Source organism: Dasypus novemcinctus, chromosome 6 (assembly GCF_030445035.2).
Source record: "Dasypus novemcinctus isolate mDasNov1 chromosome 6, mDasNov1.1.hap2, whole genome shotgun sequence".
NCBI lineage: Eukaryota > Metazoa > Chordata > Mammalia > Cingulata > Dasypodidae > Dasypus > Dasypus novemcinctus.
Window position 1 is genome coordinate 14,735,316 of NC_080678.1, and position 19,366 is coordinate 14,754,681.

Sequence of the window (19,366 nt, forward strand, 5' to 3'; positions counted from 1 at the left end):
CAAATCAGCAACTAAGCTCTGGGTTTAGGCAACACGTTTACCAGCAACTTTATTTGTGTGCTCCTATACTATAGCAGAACACATGTTGGAATAGTAAGTTTGAGATTACAGGGAGTGTGCGCCATTAGAGCTGTTTGGAATGACCACTTTCCAGAAGTGATAAAGTGATTAAGTGATTCTCTGTATCCCAAAATACTAGACATGCAAATTTCATAGATTTTAAACATGGAGTTCCCAATTTTCTCCCATTGCTTTCAACAAGCAAATATGTGTTGAAGGAATGGATGAATGATAAATGAACGAACGAATGAGAAATAAATTTTGCTCATAATACATAATGCCCTTGACATAGCTTTGTGCCCTCTATATTTAAAAGGAATTCTAGCTACCAGATAAAACTAATTGGATCTGCCATACTCTACACTGCCTATCCATTTTACTTTGTTGTTGTTTTTTTATTTTTAAGCATTTTACATTTTTTGAAGGCAGCATTTAACCATCCAGGCCTTTGATGACTGTAGTCAATGAACACAAATGGAAAGCAGGGGCAGATGTCTGGGATAAACCCTGACAAAGTCCGCAGAAAGCTGAAACTGGGGTAAACGTTATTAGGAGAGGTAATGCCATATTCATAAAAAAGTGAGCTGTGTATATGTATGTGCATATGAATATATATGTATATAAATAAATACGCATTAAAATAGGGTGACTCCTTTAAAAATGGGGGATAGTTCGAGAAAGAGGTAGGAAGTACATGGTACCTGATGGGAGCAATGAGTGAGCTGTGGCTGTTTAATCTGTAGAAGAACAATCTTAGGAGGACATGGTACAAATTCTTGAAGGGAAGAGGAACTGGCTTTGTTTTGTCCAGTATTACCGGGAAGAACGAAGGCCATTCAGTGGGAATGAGAAAAACAGAGGGAGACGCTTGCGTGTCAAAGTGGAGCGGGCTGAGGGTGAAGGGACGGGGTATCCCCAGGGGGATCTCCAGCTGAGGGCTGGGGATGCTCACGGGGCACTTAGGCACTGCCTAGGAAGTGGAACTAAATGATTAAAGGACTCTCTAAGCCCAGATGACTAGACAGATTCCCACCCAGAAGGATCCGTCCCATGGACAGGGCCACCTCTTTGAGGAAAACATGGATTCAAGTCTAGTCTGGCCTGTGAGGTGAAGGGCCAAGCTGCTTACCTCAGGGTTGGGATCGTCAGTTCTATGTGGAACTTCTCAGCCACGTGGATCACCCAGACGCACTCCATGTCAGTAGGGTAGTTTGTCGGATACCAAGGACTCGAGAAGGAGCCAGAGAGACTGGAAATGACTCCACCACAATCGGTACTTCCACCTGTAGGAGCAGACGAGGGACCCATGGTGGCTTCTTCAGGCCTGCACCTTGCATTTCCCCAGGGACAGAATCCAGAATCTCAACAGTCCGGATTCACAACACGGGGGACCCTGCTGGTGTGGATGCAGCTGTGGCACGGCTAGTGGGAGTGACTGTACTGATACTAGCCAGAGGGACTGAGGGGGAGGGAGGGTGGAGGCCCGGGGGGGGGGGCGCAGCTCCTGCAGTAGATTGCAGTGGGGATGGGAACGGGATTGAACATACGTATGTGGCAAGTGTGGGGGGTTCTGCCTCAACTTCATGAATGCCTTCCCCCGTCCCCTGCCTTGCAAACCAGCTCAGTTCAGATGTGGACAAGCCACCCATTTGTGAGGGGTCCACCTCACTCATCCTTCCTCTTATGCGACTGGGGAAAGACAGACATCTATTCTGCTTTCATGACTTATTAAAGTGACCATTCGATTGAATACTTACAGGTTACACTTTCAATGAAAATGAGTTACCTTGTGGAACAGGGGCTTGAGGGATGGCAGCTGCAAAACACAGAACCAAAGAAAATCAGGAGACCCCTGAGCACCATAAAATCATCTTACACTCGCGTGCAAAGGGATGAGCCTACTACGCCTCGAGTTGTGACAAGCGGTGCGGGCATGATGAAGGATGGACCTTTTCCCCTCTTTCCATCGATTCACCAGGAAACCCCAGACGACGCTGAGTTACAGGACTTGTTCTCTCTTACTTGATAAGGTCCACTAAGGGTTGTCTTGAGATCAGCTGGTCACTAGGAATTACCCACAGTGACATCATCAGGCTAATGGCCGTGTCTATGAGTCTGTAGAAAGTAACTGAGTCCTGAAATCCAGGAAGGAAAAACCCCAGCAGTTGAAAGCCTAGATGAGAAAAGTCAGGCTCAAGGGCACCTTCTTGCTCTTTTCAGGCGGTCCTTTGGCTTTGATGACGATATAGCTTACTGCTTAGTATTCTAGATGTATCCTCAGTTCTCACTGCATGGCAGGCTGAGGGCAGGGCAGGCTTTATTGGAATGTGGTACTTGTTTGAATTTTACCCTAAGGGCTTAGTGGGGAAGGAGCTTGAAGCAAATGGATGGACTGCACTGGAGAATTCCTGCTTCTCAATGTCCCTCCTCTGTCAACCTCACTGCAAGTTGAAGGACAGTGAAGCTGAAGATGACACTGACCGACTGCTCTGCTCAGGCTTTTGCCAGGAAGGGTGTTTGATAGCAGAAAAAAGAATTCTTTCAACCTGAAGTGTCTCATTTTTCTCTAGTTAAAGTGCTTAATACAAGAGAGTTCTTTCTGAGAACTGAATGACAAAATCCTTCCTTTTTGGGCCTAAGTAGGTACACAATGCTGCACGAATAACTGGTTAGCTGAATTGATGTTTAGAGTGGAATTCTATTTAGACATCGATGAGTCCCTTTCTCCTCTAGTTTCTTTTATCCCATGACCCATTCTCTTTCCCATCAGCTGTGTATATCTGCATCAGAAAGGGATATTAAGGCAGAGAAAAGCCCTGAGGTTTGAAACCCTAGGATCCCAGAGGACCTTGGCACAGAGCTCTCTGATGAGCCCTGAGGAAGATGGGACAGGCCAGAGTAAATGAGAGAGAGCTCAGCTGTTTGTGATCCCTGACAAAAGGTGCTGTGTCATGCCTCCTCTCCAGGACTGGGGCCCAGTGCAAAATGAAAATTCAGGGCCGTGGCCGGGGCTGGAGAAACCAGTCTCACTTTCCCACGGGCCTATCACCCCAACCCAGCAGAGGGGCAAGCCTCAGGGGACAGCAGCCTCCACTCTAGGATGCAGGTGCCTGCTCAGAGAGGACAAGAGGCTCCAGCCGAGTGTCCCACCAAGGGTACCATGGTGCTATAAGCCCACAGGGTACAGCTGCCATCTTCTCTTGCTCCACGACACCACAGGGTGTGTCCCTGACCTTTCCCCCCCAGGGGCAGTGGTGGCAGCCGTCACTGGGCAGAGGCAGGGAGAAAGAGGCTTGGCAGGGCTCAGGGTGCCAGAGGCCACGGGTGTGAGCAGCTGAGACCCCTTCCCAGGGAGCAGGGTGGCTACAGAAGCAGGAACACAGGTACTCTGAATCCGGCTGGAATCGCGAGTTTGGAAGGTCACTGCCACTCTTTAATGTTGAGTAGGTTCCCTGAAGAAGGTTTCCTCTTTCCCACCCCTACTGAATTGGCTGAGGTGTGGAGGCCCACAGCAGAGCCCCAAGCAGCTAATTTCTCACCATCAGTCTATTCTTGGCATTCAATGACACCTTTGTTTTCCTGCATGTTTTGATTTTCTAAGCCATGTCCCAAGAGGCAACCTGTCTCCTCCTTTCCTCTCCTGCCTTTCCTTGCTTTGTCATCCAGAGAGGAGACTGTTGGGCACCATGCATTTGGGCAATGTGGGTTTTAGCTTGTTGTTGAGGCACTAGTTCTCAAGCTTGCCTGCACATTGGATTCCCATGGAGAGCTTTAAAATGACTATGCCTGGGGCCACCCTAGAGATTCTGATGTGACTGGTTTGGGGTGCAGCCTGAGCATCTGGAATTGTAAATGCTACCTGGGTGATTCTAGTATGTGGCCAGCACTGGAAATCAGTAGTCTAGGCTGTTATCCCCCAGGCCAGGGCAGAGGTCAGATTTTTATTACCTTTGCAGAGAGTGGGAGTTCACACAGTCCAACCTACCTGGAGGGGTGGGGCTCACATCTGGAGTCCAGGCCCCAGCATCTGCATGAGTGAAAAACATAAAAACAAAAGTAAATTTAGCACATTGAAATTAACTTCTACAAAGTTACAGAAGTGATTTTTCTTTTAGCGTGGTCAAGTCTTGAGCTGGTTGCATGCCATATAAACAAGAACAAGGGCACATTAAGACCCTGGTAAAGCAGCTTCGGACCTGGGAGAGATTGTGGAGGAAAGGGCAGCTACTTGTGTGGTCCTGTGCATTTGTCTTCAGGATGGGGACAGGCTTTTGGTGTTCTCTATCTACCTGGCTGAAGGGATATTCACCTGTTGGGCCATTTTTCTTAGCTTCCCTGACCCTGCCCTGTGCATGGACTCTGCCCATGCAGCTTAGCTTCACTAAGCTGCTGCTGGCTGAAACATCAGAAAGAACCTAACATGGGAGAAGAGGCTACCCAAGTAAATGATGCCAGCATCTTCATGGTGGCCGCAGTGTGGTCTGGCCAGCCAGAGCTGGGGCACTGGCCAAGGTGGTTCTCACTTCCTGAACACTGAACATTGTCCAGGAGGATGTCTCCAGAGTTTGGGCCAAAGTGGGCCTTCCCAGGGGTGGCAATGGCCTGTGCACACCTCAGCTTGTGGCACACGAACTTGGCTTCACTCAGGTCCCACAGGCTGTCATACATGGTGCCCCAGGTCCCTTGGTAGAGGACCTCCACATGGCCTGAACACTTGCCCAAGCTGCCTGCCAGCCTCGGTCCTGGTCCAACCTTCTAAACAGAGCATGATTTATTTTCTATTTGGGGAAGTTTTAAGTAGAGCAAAGATTTCAAGCTATCTTGATTCTGTAATGAGTTGGGTTTAAGGGTTTTAGAGTGAGATAGAGGGTGGGTTTGGCCAACTGCTTCTTGGTTGTGTACCCTTGGACAAGCTATTTCATCTCCTTGGGCCTCAGTTTCCTCATCTGTAAAATGGGGACTCCAGTAACGTCTCTCTGAGAGGCCTGTGGTGACAAGTCAATCGGAGCATGACTACAAAGCAAACCTCAGCTTTTGGCGTATCTTGGCTCTGGCCACGTAGGGTAGGTTTTTCTAGGGGTCACAATGCTGGGCTATTGGGGAAGAGAATTCCAAGCTGCTTTTTTTGATGCATCAGCTGTGCTTGGCTAAGTGAAGATTTAAACCCTGGAAAGGCACACTCTGTGAATTCATAGAGCCAAATGGGATTGGCTATTTCTGAGCTGACAGGCTTGTGGCAGTCGGAACTGCCTGCCATCTCCTGGAGGCACTCTAGGCATGGCCTTCCCTTGCTGTGCCCACAGGCTCTGACACACTGGCCTCCTTCCTATTTTTCCAATATAGCCAAAGGCCCTGAGGCCCTCACACTTACTGTGTTTCATTCTGGAACCTCCTGAGAAAGGTCATCCATTCCCATCCAATCCGCAGTTGCCTCTGCTCACCCCAAGCTCTCTCTAACTATGCAACTTTGCTTTTTAATTCCCAGTTCTTTATCACTGCCTCGAAATCATCTTGCTCACTGATTTTTCCATTGTTTCTTGTGTCTCAGTCCCCCACCCTGTACACACACTAGAATGTAAAATCAGGAGCAGATGTGGTTCAGGCAGTGGAGTGCCCACCTCCCACATGGGAGGTCCTGGGTTTGGTTCCCGGTGCCTCCTCCAGAGGAAACAAACAGACAATGAGCAGACACTGAGCAGACAACAAGCAATCATAAGAGAGCCATCTGAGTGTTGGGGAAATAATAAATAAATTTTTTAAAAAGAAAGAGAATGTAATCTCTTAAAAAAATAAAAAAGAAGGCAGAAGTTGTTCTGCTTGCCTCTGTCCCTAGCACTTAGAGCTGGGCTTGGCTCCTAGTAAAACCTCAGCACTTTCATTGCTGGATGAGTAAATGATGGCCTTGAGCCTGAGAGTGGTCTGGATTTCAAATGCTGGAACTTACTCTGCCTTCCCAGGGGAGGGTCTCAAACAAGCCTTTGAGGAACAAACCTAGGAGTTTTCTAACTCAAAAGGAAATACCCCCAAAACTGCAGCCAGGGACTTACGCTCCAGTTTTCTGGTGGCCTGAAATAGTTCTTGGGGTTCCTGCAGGGGCATCTGAGCACCAGAGCCCCCAAGAGTGGCAGATTAGGTGCTTGTAGGATGCAAACTGAGCTTGGCTCATGAATGACTGCCTGTAGGGCCATGGCCAATGGGAGTCCCCAAGCCTTTCGTTTGGGTGGTTCTAGGGTCCAATGAACAGAAGACATGAAATGGGCCATCTGGTGGAGGGAAGCGGAATCTCACCACAGGAGAGTTTGACTTCTGGACTCCAGCACCCTGGACAGTTCCCAAGAGCCTGGAGGTGGCCCAGCAGCCAAAGGACACTTTAGAGAATTTGATTCTTCTCCAGGGAAGGGAGTAGCCTGGTCATTTCCATATCGGCTGCACATGCTGCCCTATTTTAGCTGCACGTGCGTCCCTCTTCCTGGGAAAAACTAGCAGTTATGGAGCAGGTTTGACCGGGCTAGATATGGGCGTCTTTTCGGACAAAACCCCAGGCCTCTGCTAATATGCAAACTCCTCAAATTGGAAAATGATTCTGTTTCAAAGATCAAACACCTCCTTGACACTTCCTACCTGACTCCCCTTCATTCTGTGGAATTGCATTGAAGAAAGCATAAAATCCAGTGTTGGTTATCAAGGAATCACTTTGGAACACCACTGTCATGATGTCTGAGGAGGAGAGAAACACCACGGCTACTGGGGCACAGAACTTCCCCATGGAGAGCGAGGCAATTCTGGGGCCATCAAAGATTTCAACTGAGTCATAGGGACACCCAAAAATATCTTCTAGTCTGAGAGGAAACAGAAATGAAAGGATAATGGCAGGTTAGAAACTTTCTAGATTTTAAAGTTTAAAAAGTGTGACAATCATAGGGATCAAATCTTTGGATTATGCTTAAAATTGCACATTCATATACGAACTACTAATTTTTTCAGATGCCTCATTTTCAGAACTCTTTTCTTTGCCAGAGGGGTGTGTGAAGTTTATGGTTTCAGCTTTTTGACAAAAGTTTAAAAATCATAATTGTTTTGTCCAATCGCAATCTATATGGAACATTAGGCAATACTGATATACCATGCACATAAATTCCTAACAGCCATATCACTCCTGATGACCATCCAAGCCAGATTTTCTTATCTTTATTTTTCATGTTTTCCATCCCCCAATTCCTGGAGAGACCAAATTTGATGTTAGAATAAAAACAATAGCAGCAGATGGAAGGGTATTTGAAGTTTGGCAATTATTCATGAGGGATGACTTTGAGGCAACAGATAACTGATAACAAGATAGACTTTGGAGCTGAGGAGTTGGGGCTTTTACCTCACGGGCTACATATGTCCTTAGGGATTTAATCAATGAAGATAACCTGTTTCTAGGACATTCTTTGGCTTAGGGAATGGTCTGACTCCATGGACATGGGTTAGTCATGACTGAGCAACCAACCAGCACATACCACAAACTGGTTATCACAGAATTCTGCAGTACTGCTGTGTTGGTGGCATGATATGTGTCACATGCAAAAAGAACAAGGGCTTTGTGCAGACTTCACTTATAGAAAAGTTGGGATGAAGAGCTGGGGCTCTTGGTAAAGAGCTGGGGCTGTGATATCAGACAGACCTAGATAGTTTAGACTTGGGAAAATTAATCTCTCTGAGCCTCCATTTCCCCATCTCTAATGGGAATGACAACAGCATCTATCTCACAGGGGTGTAATGACACTGGACTGTGATGATGCTTGTAAAGTAGATAGCACAGAGCCTGGACATGCAGCCAGTACTAAAAAAATTGCCATATTATTTTGTGTCATGGAGAAAAAAAGTTGCAGTGATTTGGAAAACTTATCTCTTCATGTAAGAGATGAGACAAGGATATCTCAGGTTTCCTTTCATTTTGCAGAAACCACTAGAAGATGCAGGGCCCATGGCTGGAGTAGTTAGATAATGTGTGTATATGGAAGGCCTCTCATTGTTTAAATTTTATTTAAAGGAAAAAGGAGGTCAAAGAAGAAAAATATTGGTACCCAGTGAACAAGGACAAAACCAGGAAGAAAGGTTTTTGTGATATTTTTAAGAAAATGTCAAGAGAAAATTTATTAAAATAAGAATAAACCAAATACGGTAAGAAAATAAGCCACTAACTGAAATTTCCAAGCTAGAATTAACTCATTGAATAGCACTACACAACCCAAACTTCAACTTAGAAAGACTCTAGAAGTTTATGTTCTTTTGCTTTTGCCATAAATGTTTTCCACTAAAAAAAGTATTTTTACTATAATTGCACAAAATAATATCCTTATTTAGATAGAACTCTCTCTAAAAAAGTTTTATTCTTACTTCAAACTTGGAATCATGAGCTCTATGTGGAATTTTTTATCGACATGGATCTCCCAAACACATTGGATATCTGTTGGGTAGTTTTCTGGATACCGTGGACTGGAAAATGAGCCAGAGAGACTAGAAATGACCCCTCCACAAGAGCTACTTCCTTCTGAAACAAGAGGAAAAAGAATGTCAGGATGTGTCCCCACAACACCATTTGTGCACAAATCTGGCATGGCGGGAGTGCAATCCCAGTGGTGACAAGCTCACACCCAAAGGCCTGCTGGAGTTGGGCAGCAGTTTGCCTAGATGGACACACACACACAAGTGGTCTGACTAAATCTTTAGCCTAAATATCTCTTGGGAAGCAGAGTCCATTCAATCTAATACTAATGGGTCAAAAAGGATCAAGGAGTGAGCACGCCTTGCCTTTCCTTGCTCCCTGCTGCTCAATCTACATGGTCTATGTTTGTCCTCTCTGTTTATTGCTCCTCCTCTTTCTAAAAGGGAAGGGTTCTTGCTTGTTGGAGACGCAGAGTAGATCCACTTAAGGAGAAATTGGAAAAGGGAAACAAAGAGACAGAGGATTTATGTGCCTGTGCAAGAGGAGTTTGAGGTGGTCTGGGGAGCAGGAGCATCCAGAACAGCTTTGGGGTTTGATGAAATTAAAGATGACAAGAAAGGGACTGTTATAGACTGTGTTGAGGGGTTAGAATGGGGGGCTCACTTTAAGCACTTTTTTTAAACCACTTTTGCTGGGTAGACTTTTTCCTTTAACTCAGTATCTCCTCTGAGATTGGAACTTACAGGTCTTTCTATTTATAAGAGTTAAACTATATCATGATGAAATCTAATTCTTTCATGCTAGTACAGATAGCTATACACTCACACACACACATTTTTAAAGCAGCACCAAATTACTTCAGAGGAAATTTGAAAACACAATATACTTTATTGACCTCATCCCTAAATGATGAAGTAACTTGCTTTTTTCTTCTTTATATCCTTCTCCTCTTTTCTCTCCCCCCAAACCACTTGCAATCCTCACAGAATCCCACAGATTTCAAGTCTTTCTTGTTCATCTCAGTGGTTATTGGAGGGAGGGAGGAAGAAAGATAGAGGGGGGGGGGGAGAGAGAGAGACAGAGAGAGAGACAGAGAGAGAGAGAGACAGAGAGAGAAAGAAAGAGAGAGAGAGAGAAAGAGAGAGAGACTGAGAGTTTGTGAGATGGATGGGAGGGAGTGGCAACCACCCCCTTGTCCTATAGTCACATCACTGACTACTTTTGTAGGTTACAATAACCATGGCCAGGGCAGAATTACACTGAGATTCTGGATTTCCTCAAAGCTACCTTGTGGCAGGAGATGATGGGCTGGTGCTCACTGCAGGACTGTGCCCAAAGCAGACAGGCTGAGGATGGAGCCACATTCACCCCTGCCTCTTCCCTTCTTCCAGCCTACTCTGGCCCAGGCAGATTCACGTTTTCCTTTCCCAGACTGCCCTGGCCTTCTTGCCCAAGGAACCATGGGAAGCAGAGGAGCAGACCTTGCCCCCCCACTCCCCCCACACCACCCTGTCTCCTTTCCATATTAAATCCTGGGAACACTGCCTGGTGCCTGCCGTGATGATTCCCTGAGAACAGAGTTAGCATTGCGATTTAAAACATGTCACTACCTGTTACATGCTCCTGAGAAGCTGTAGAAAGTCCTAGAGGGAAAAAAGGGAGATTATGATGCCATCCAGGGGAAATTATTATCATTATTATTTTAAAGATTTATTTTATTTCTCCCCACCTCATTGTTTGCGCTCACTGTCTGCTCATCTTTTAGGAGGCACTGGGAACCGAATCCAGGACCTTCCATATGGGAAGGAGGGACCCAGTCACTTGAGCCACTTACCACTGCTCCTGGAAAATTATTTATTGTCATCTACAAGGTTGTGAAATGTGGAGTTTCCTCAGAAGCACCGGTGCACTTAGGGCAAACTGAGAAAAGCCTGAAGGTGCTAAGTGAGAGTTCTCTCAGGTCATGGGGCAGATTAAAGAAGGTCACACATTCCTTGACCTGCCTCTCAGCATGGGGGGGATCCCTTGACTCTGGGGGGCTCTGTGATGGTTCTGACCCACAGAATTCAGTGGAAGTGACGCCATGCCTTAAGAAAGCAGCTCCACTTTCTGTCTCTTGGGATCTGGTTCGCTTGTGGGACCCGGACCACCTTGCTGAAGGTCTGACCACTCTGCATGGAAGACCTTGTGAAGAAGCTATGAGGCCACAGGGGAAGAAAGAGGCCCCAGCTGAGTCTATCCTTCCTGCTGCCCCCACCCAGGCACCAGGTGTGTGAACAAAGATGTCTTGGCCACTTGAGACCAGCCCAGTCACCAGGGGAGACAACTGAGTGATTGAGATCAGTGTGATATGGAGCAGAAGAACCTCCCAGCAGAGCCCTGCACAAATTCCTGCCCCACAACACCAGGACCTATTATTAAATGGTGATTATTTTAAGTAACGAAGTTGGGGCAGCCAAAGATAACCAGCTTGGGTCATTTTACTCAAGGTTGTCCCCCTCAATTCCCCATCATCCATTTAGTTCAGTTACATAAAATGAGAAAATGATTTAGATAAGCCTTTATCTGAATCTCCAATATCCTTGAACTTGCCCTTGGCCCTTTTACTCTAGATAGTCCTTCTTTTCTCATTCATGACCCCAACATATAAAGCTAGTCTTACCACCTCCCCAAAGTGCACCAAACATACTGGATCTTTTCCAGGCAATTGTCTAAGAGAGATGTGTCTGCCCCTGGATGATGTGTATGTCTTCTCAGAGGCTGTGTGTGTTTGTAAAACCTCAGTTCTGCCACTTTCTAGTTAATTTATCTTGGGCAGGCTGCTTGGCTGCCCTAATCTTTAACTGTGGAGATTAAATAAATTAACTTAGGCAGAATCACAGAATCTCTAGCATCATGCCTGCTGCTGAGCAGATGCTCAGAAACGTCTGTTGCAATGAAGCAGAATGCCTTTTCATTTACCTCCAGCAGTGTTTCAGAATTTACATTGCATGTATTGGTCTGATATTTCTAATCACTGGTTTTTATTACAGATGAATATCACTCAATCATTAAATTACAAGATCTTTGAAAATAGACAAAAATCATGAGAGGCCCAAGAGCATGTGCATTAGAGTCAGACTGCTCAGTGGCAAAGCTTGGTTCCACCATTCACTTGCTCAAGGATGTGGGGAAAGTTACTTAACCTTGTGAATCTCAAAGTTTTCTTCTGTAAAATACATAGTATCATACTTTTTCGCAGAATTGTGCTGAGGATTTGCAATAATTTGAGCAAAACACTTGCTCGGTCTCTCCATGGCGGGAGCCAATGAGTGGGGATGATAATTGAGATTGGGAAGCAGGGAAGTGTGGTGGTCAAGGGCACCGGTAGCCTGGGTGCATGTCCACTGGGTAGCTCTGGGTACATTACTAACTTTCTAGGCCTTAGTTTACCTACCTGGCAAGTGGGAATATCAAAATGCCTACCCTAAGGGGCTGTTGTGAGGATTAAATTTGTTAAATATGTGAAGGACTCATAACAATGTCTGGTTATTAGCATTTCTAAATATTTGCTATTTTTTTGTTTGTTTGTTATTATTACTGGAAAGTTGCCTGGACCAGAAAAAATGCAGACATACCTGGACGTGTGGGAGGAGGCAGGTCTTCTGCATCTGAGTGCATAAAGAAAGGCAATCGATCATTCTCTTTAGCAATGGGGTAACTGGGGTGACAAGGATGTGGGTGTGGGGAAAAGAGCAGAGGATGGCAACCTTTCTGGCATGGAATCTAGAGCCCCAGAACTCCCCACGGGCAGCTCCAGCTCATCTCTGACCAGAGCTCTCAGCCTTAGGGGAGGGGCACAGCAGCTAGGTACCCAAGGCAGCCAGGGCCAGATGACCTTTGGCCTCTCTTTTGCAGAATCACCTGGACTCCTAGCCAACATGCAGATTCCTATGTCCCTTTCCAAAAATAGTTAATCACGCCCTCTGGGGTGGGGTCCTGGAATTTGCCCGGGTCATGCAGCAGGTGGGGCTTGTGAAATTTGGGACCTCCCTGTTAATCCCTGGGAGCTGACCATGGGAAGACATGTGTCCCAGCCCAGGGTTGGCTCAAAGGAGAAGCTTGAGGATTGTTTGATGAAAGAATGAGCAGATGGATGGATGGATGAACGTTTCATCCAGGAGGCAGAGACATCAGAAATCATTTCTCGAGTGGAGGGCACTACCTGAGCAGATGACGCCGGCGTCCTCATGGTGGCCGCAGTTGTGCTCTGACCAGCCCAGGTGGGCGCACTGGCCCAGGTAGTGCTCCACCCCGGAGCACTGGAGGTTGTCCAGGAGGATGTCTCCTGAGCCTGGGCCAAAGTAGGCCTCGCCGGGGCCAGCCACAGCCCTCCCGCACCCGAGCTGGCGGCACACGACCTCAGCATCGTTCAGGTCCCAGAGGTCGTCGCACACAGTGCCCCAGGCCCCTTGGTGGAGGATCTCCACGCGGCCAGAGCACCGGCCTGAGCCGCCCACCAGCCGCAGCTCCGGCCAGTCCCCTGCAGACAGAGAGATGTGGGTGTGAGCCCCCGAGACAGCTCCCCTGGGAGTAGGCAAGCACCAAGCCTGGGGGGGGTGATGGGAGGAGCGGCCACCACCCCGGAGCCTGGGGCTTGCTCGTCCTGCGTCTCTGAATGTTTTTTTTTTTAATTATCTTTTTTTAGAGTTACTAGAGCACACAAAACATTACATTTAAAAACATAAGAGATTTCCATATACACCACTCCCCACCTCCCCACGCCCGTCAATTTTTCAATTGTATTTTTTTGAGGATACATAGATCACAAAAAATGTTACATTCAAAAAATATAAGAGGTTCCCATATACCCCCCAACCCCCTCACCCCACTCCTCCCACATCAACAACCTCCCTCATCATTGTGGCACATTCACTGCATTTGGTGAAGACACCCTGGAGCACTGCTGTGCCACATGGACAAGAGTTTACATCATAGTTTACACTCTCCCCCAGTACATTCAGTGGGCTATGGCAAGACATACAATGTCCAGCGTTTGTCCCTGCAATATCATATAGGACAACTCCAACTCCCAAAAATGCCCCCACATCACATCTCCTCCTCCCTCTCCCTGCTCTAGCAAGTACCGTGGCCACTTTCTCCACATCAATGCTACAATTCCTTCCATTACTAGTCACAATATAGGGTACATAAAAATGTTCAGATATATGTTGGGTATTTTCGTAGTAGTTACAGTTACAAACGACAACTGAGGGAGTGCTGAGTTCTTAGCCAGGGGAGCTCTGTCACATTCCCCAATGGAACAGCAACAATCGCCCAAGTGCAACGGCAAAGACCAATGAAGAAGGATGGTCTAATGATGAGTCCTTGATACCGATGACTATGCTTATGAGCCTGTGCGCCTGAAATATGAATGTTTTTGAATTGCAGGATGTATTTCTTCAGCGGATTTCATGTCAGGCATTGATGATACAGCTGTGAACCAAAATACATGGTTCCTGCTCCACTGGGGTCTAGCATCTATTTATTAGTCAAAATGTAGATGCTGGTACAATGCCTTATTCCACCTAGTGGTAGGTGCAGTGAAGGAAAGGGTCAGGATGCTATGAAGAGAATGATAGAGAGGAAGGGGCTGGGAAAACATCTCTAAAAAAATGAGAAGCAAGTCAGGGACACGTTGGGGAAAGGCATTTGAGTCAGAGGGATGACAGTATGCAAAATGACTCTGAAATGCCATTTCACTCCTACACAGATCTCTACAAATCATGGACATTAAAAAAAGAAAAGCGCAAAGCCACCATCAGATGTTAAAAATAAAAAATAATTCTAAAAAAGAATTTCTAATGGCATCTCAAGGGCGTAAATATCTCTGCAGTTTAGATAAGGAGTGACTTTTGAGCTGGAAGAATAAACAGCTCAAGGAAATACCAAGAATAGTTAGTATTTAACTGGTTCCACATCCCACCAACAAAGGGTGCAACCTACCTGGACTGTTAACAATTGATTCTTCAGCATCTGTTGATAAAGAGAATAAATATTAGTATTTTTTGTAAATCCTGACATTGACAACTGAGTGTCATGGTTCAAACTACATCTTCATAAGTGTTTATTACTGTGATATGGGAAAAAAGCAGTCCCCTGAAATAACACAGCACTGGGGGAATCAGGTTAATCAATATCACAAAATTAAGCTTCTCTCTGGTTCCTGATCTGGTTCTGCATTATAAGAAAATGGCCAGATAATCATCAAATACCAAGGGTACTTTTGGGGTGATCTGACTTAAGTTATTGGTTTTGTAGCAGGTGAGTTCCACTCTGGAGAGTCTTTGGGGCATCTCAGGTTTAGACAATAATCCTCCAAAATATCTGAAACTAGGGAGTAACTCAGCCTGTGAGGTTACAACTAAGCTAGATGGGCCACACATCACAAGATGCCACAAAGCAAACAGACAGGCAAATGAATGTCCCAGCAAACAAGAACTCCTCCCCCACCCCCCCTTCTCCCTGTCACAAACAACAAGAAACAATGGTTTGAAGTAGATGCCTCAAATTAAAAGTCACAGCTAGCAGGTACTGATATACAACTGAACTGTTCTCATATGGGCAACTCTATGCAGCAAGAGCCACCATGAGTGATTCTCACTGATTCTTTCAAGCCACATCAAGTGTTATGATTGTTAGTTTACCCCCAAAGCATCTCATTATCAGAAAGGGTTATTAACAGTTAGCATTCCAGAGGCAACTAATTTACAGTGAGCTAATTTTTCCCACAAGTAAATCCAAGTTTTTGTCCTTGGTTTTACTATCACAAGGCAATTAAAATTAGTCATCTTAATTTACTGATTTTGTTGGGGTTGTGATGAGGTGGGAAAATGGAAGTAAGACTTCTTAATTATTTAGCCTTTGCTCTTTGACAGGTATTGTGCAAGGGCTTTATAAAAGACATCTCTAATCTTTACAGAATCCTGCAAAAGAGCAATTCATCTCTAATTTTACAGATGAAAAAACTGAGGCTCCAAGAGTTTAAAAGTTGCCCAAATACAGCCTAAGGGTTAGCACCAGCCCCGCAATTCACACTCAGGTATGAATGCCTCTGACGTCTGCCTTGGTTTTACTACCCTAGGCTGCCTCTTTAAATAAAAGATCTTGATATACACGCCGTAAAAATTCCCATAATAAAATATGTTCCTTGCATACCTCTATATTCAGTAAAGCACACATAGTGTTGGTAATTCTTACTACTAAATCTGAAGGTGCTTTTCCTGGGAGGCTAGCTGTTAAAATCTTGTGTATTTGCCCAGGACAGAATAAACCAAGTGAAAATCGAATAGCAACTGTCTGAGGATGCTGCCTTTGCCCCTGGCTGACTCCAGATGCTAGCAGGTGGTCTGGAAGCACCCTGGGACCAGCTGGACCGCCTAAGGGAGGGGCTACCTGAGCAGATGACGCCGGCGTCCTCGTGGTGGCCGCAGTTGTGCTCCGACCAGCCCGAGTGGGCGCACTGGCCCAGGTAGCGCTCCACCCCGGAGCACTGGAGGTTGTCCAGGAGGATGTCTCCTGAGCCTGGGCCAAAGTGGGCCTTCCCAAGGGCGGACACGGCCTGCCCGCACCCAAGCTGGCGGCACACGACCTCAGCTTCATTCAGGTCCCACAGATCGTCGCACACGGTGCCCCAGGCCCCTTGGTGGAGGACCTCCACGCGGCCAGAGCACCGGCCCGAGCTGCCCGCCAGCCGCAGCTCCGGCCAGTCCCCTGCAGACAGAGACCTGGTGAGTTTCCTCTGGAAACACTGCACACCTGCCAGGAGCTGCTGCCCATCCCCTGCCCCCCCATGACCATTAGGGCTGGAGGACCTGGGAGGGGAGCCGGGGCCGGCCGGTTCCATGCTGGAAATCGGGTCTCCCCACTGAGCAATGGAGCTTGGTGGAACTCAGCACCCAGTCACTTTTCTTGCATTGTTTATCTGGTTCTAGCTCAGACAGGCAAACACAGTGAGGATCTCTGGGCTCTGATGAACAAGGATTCCTCCTCTCTAGCCGAGAAAAGATTTCCCACACTTTTCTCTCTAAGCCCAGCACAGGGTGTCCAGACTCCCCCCAGGTACTGCGTGCGTCGCCAGCCCACCCAGGGTTCTTCACCTGCGCTGGCAGCACAGGCCAGGCTGTGCCCATCGGCCGCCTGAGGCCAACACTCCATCCATCTGTCACTTGACCTACTATTTTTGTTTCCTTGAATGTCCGAACATGCAGAGAATAATCATTAGGATTGCCAAAACATCATTTAGCCCAAAAAGTCCATTAACTAAGTATGCATTTTGCCAGACGCATGTGCCGATTTCTTTTGACTAAATGCAGAAAAAACATTCTAAATAATTTGTGCAGTGATTTGGGATTTTATGAAGTGCTTTCAGTTGTGTGTGTGTGTGTGTTCACCTTCCCCCTTATAACTCAGAAAAGTGAGCATAAGAGTATCAGTTACCAGTTTCTACACAGGGAAACCAAAGGTGGCAGGAGCAAAGCAACTCACTCCAAATTCCACAGCTGGTAAGTGGCAGCTCTAAACTCATTCCTGATGCCCGAGTTCACTATTTTTTTTTCCCTGCTAGTCTATCTCTCTGCCTCTGGAATGGCTCCTCTGAAGCTCCACTCATTTCAAAGTCAATTAGTGACGCATGATGTGGGGTTAACTACCATCAGGACTGGTCACACCAAGGAAACAAAGAATCCCGCTAGAAGGTACCTGTAAGCTGTTCTGACTTTGATGACTCTGAAAGGCACAGAAAAATGAACTTCGTTCATCCTGGGATGCCAGAGTCAACAGAGTGGGTAGAGTCAAGAGGCCCATTTGCAAATAGACGAACTATTTGCATTTGCCCCAATTTCTGCCAACGAGACAGGTACAAATGCAGGTACTGAGCAGAAAGGATCTTTCGTAAATGAGTGGATGTGTTTCCAGGGCTTACCTTGCCTTGTTGTGACTGTCTGAGGTGTTGTTGTCGGGATGGCTGTGGATACAGGAAGATGCCCTTAAGTGAAAAGTGAGGACTCGGGCACATCAAGACGCCCCACCCTAAGCTCAGCCTCCACTAGATGCTGAAGATTCCGGCTGATTCATTACAGTCTTTACAATAAGGAAACTCCGAAATCAGACTCTCTTTTCATGAGGGTCTTAATGACTCTCAGGCGTATGGGAACCATCAGAAATAATAGCCCCTTCCTCCTCCCAGTCACTGGAAATATAAACCTTTAAATTATGCCCTGCTGAGTTAAAATGCAAATATTCCGTCTGCATCGTTCTGGGGAAAAACAAACAGCCGTTTCTCCTGGGAGCTTCTGCTTCTCTAACTTTTCCTAAAAGTAGAGTATTCTGATTATGGTTCTCACTGCCTTTGATAGAACAAGGAGTTAGGAAGTCATATCAAGATCAATATCCAGTGACCCACTGGCTGATATGGGCTAACTTGGTGCCAGGGTGGACGGCATCAGACTGGTGTATAAAGTGTGTGGACAGAATCTTTCACCTATGGTAGATTCACACAGGAAATTAGGAAACATACTTAGGTGATCAAAATATGGTCAAGTGCCAGAGAGAAACATGAAATAATAACAGAGAATAAATATCAGAATTAAATGTGACTCACTGATGAGCTGCGGGGTCTGTGAAACATTCTCTGCAAATGCAAGGAAACTATCATCAACAACTTCTTAGCGCCAATGGGCGTGGTTCCCCGATCCACTTCGTGACATATAACCCGTCCTCTGTGTTTTACAGCACAGCTCCCAAACCTGCTCCCGGTAAGTGTCACCCCCTCGTGTCTTAAATGTGCAGGCGACTGTTCTGAACTGCGTCTGGGACAAAGCAGATGTGTTATGCACAGTTCTGAGAGCTCTGCTTCTTTCTACTTGGTGGCAAATAGTGCAGAACCCGTATTGGGGGACCTCGGGAAAATTACTGAACGTCACCCTAAGTTTCCTCATCAGTTAAAGGAGGAAGAACTGGTGTGAGAGTGAATACTGAATGTGAAGTGCTTAAAACACTGCCTGGCATATATTAGACATTCAGTAACCTTAGCCGTTATCTTGACGATTTTGATCACTGTTATAATTACTTACCCTTGAGGACACTGCACCTCAGCAGACTGCTTGGCTAAGCTTCCATCTTCCTTCTCACCGCATGTCTTACCCATCCTATCTCCATGCATCTGCTCAAGCCATTCTCATGCATGTGTCCTTTGCTATTTCTCTACTCACAGCTCACCCAGATTCAAAGTCAAATCCAAGGCACTTACCCCGATGTTTTCTTTAATACTTGTACCCTGCCTTGGTCTCTCCCTTTCCTAGTTGTTCTGTTGTTTCATGCGTGCATTCATTTAGTATATTCTATTATGCTCCATTTGTTTATTTTTGTTAAATAATAAACAATTTTTATTATTTATTATTTTATTATTATTAATTATTTTATTATTATTTTTGTTAAATAATAAACTGTCTGTCCTCTAATTGCAATTCTATAATTATTTGTCTTGGGTCTTTCTCTAGGGTGTGCCTGAGCCCCACGTAGGCTGGGACCACACTTTCTTCCTCCGTAGTTCCTAATAACACCTACCCAGTATTAGATTTAGAGATACCTTAATATGGGCCGACTGCGATGGGATGTTTTCAAGAGACTAAAAAGCTCATTCTAAAGCTATCAGTTATTGAGCAGGGATGATGTGCTACCACTATTTTAAGAGGTTTCATGCAGCATTTCATGTAAGGCTCACAACCAACCTAGGAAATAAGGCTCTCTTATTATCCCCATTTTACAGGGTGGAATTCGGCACAGAGAGGTCAAGTTACTTGCACAAGGCCACAGAATTAAATTCCCAGGGAGAAC

At 46.1% G+C, this 19,366-nt stretch overlaps 1 protein-coding gene across 1 annotated transcript in view; it reads right to left on the reverse strand.

Moving 5' to 3' along the window:
* Window positions 1-19,366, reverse strand: part of LOC101423583 (scavenger receptor cysteine-rich domain-containing protein DMBT1-like) — a 225,240-nt gene that overhangs the window by 46,768 nt on the left and 159,106 nt on the right. Inside the window, exons 58-68 of the mRNA XM_058298189.2 lie at window positions 18,132-18,161; window positions 17,454-17,495; window positions 14,477-14,506; window positions 12,696-13,013; window positions 12,109-12,141; window positions 10,102-10,134; window positions 8,443-8,596; window positions 6,682-6,899; window positions 4,046-4,087; window positions 1,847-1,876; window positions 1,190-1,343 (exon numbers count right to left, since the gene is read on the reverse strand). Coding sequence (XP_058154172.2) covers window positions 1,190-1,343; window positions 1,847-1,876; window positions 4,046-4,087; window positions 6,682-6,899; window positions 8,443-8,596; window positions 10,102-10,134; window positions 12,109-12,141; window positions 12,696-13,013; window positions 14,477-14,506; window positions 17,454-17,495; window positions 18,132-18,161 — 1,084 coding nt within the window. The remainder of the gene's footprint in view (window positions 1-1,189; window positions 1,344-1,846; window positions 1,877-4,045; window positions 4,088-6,681; window positions 6,900-8,442; window positions 8,597-10,101; window positions 10,135-12,108; window positions 12,142-12,695; window positions 13,014-14,476; window positions 14,507-17,453; window positions 17,496-18,131; window positions 18,162-19,366) is intronic.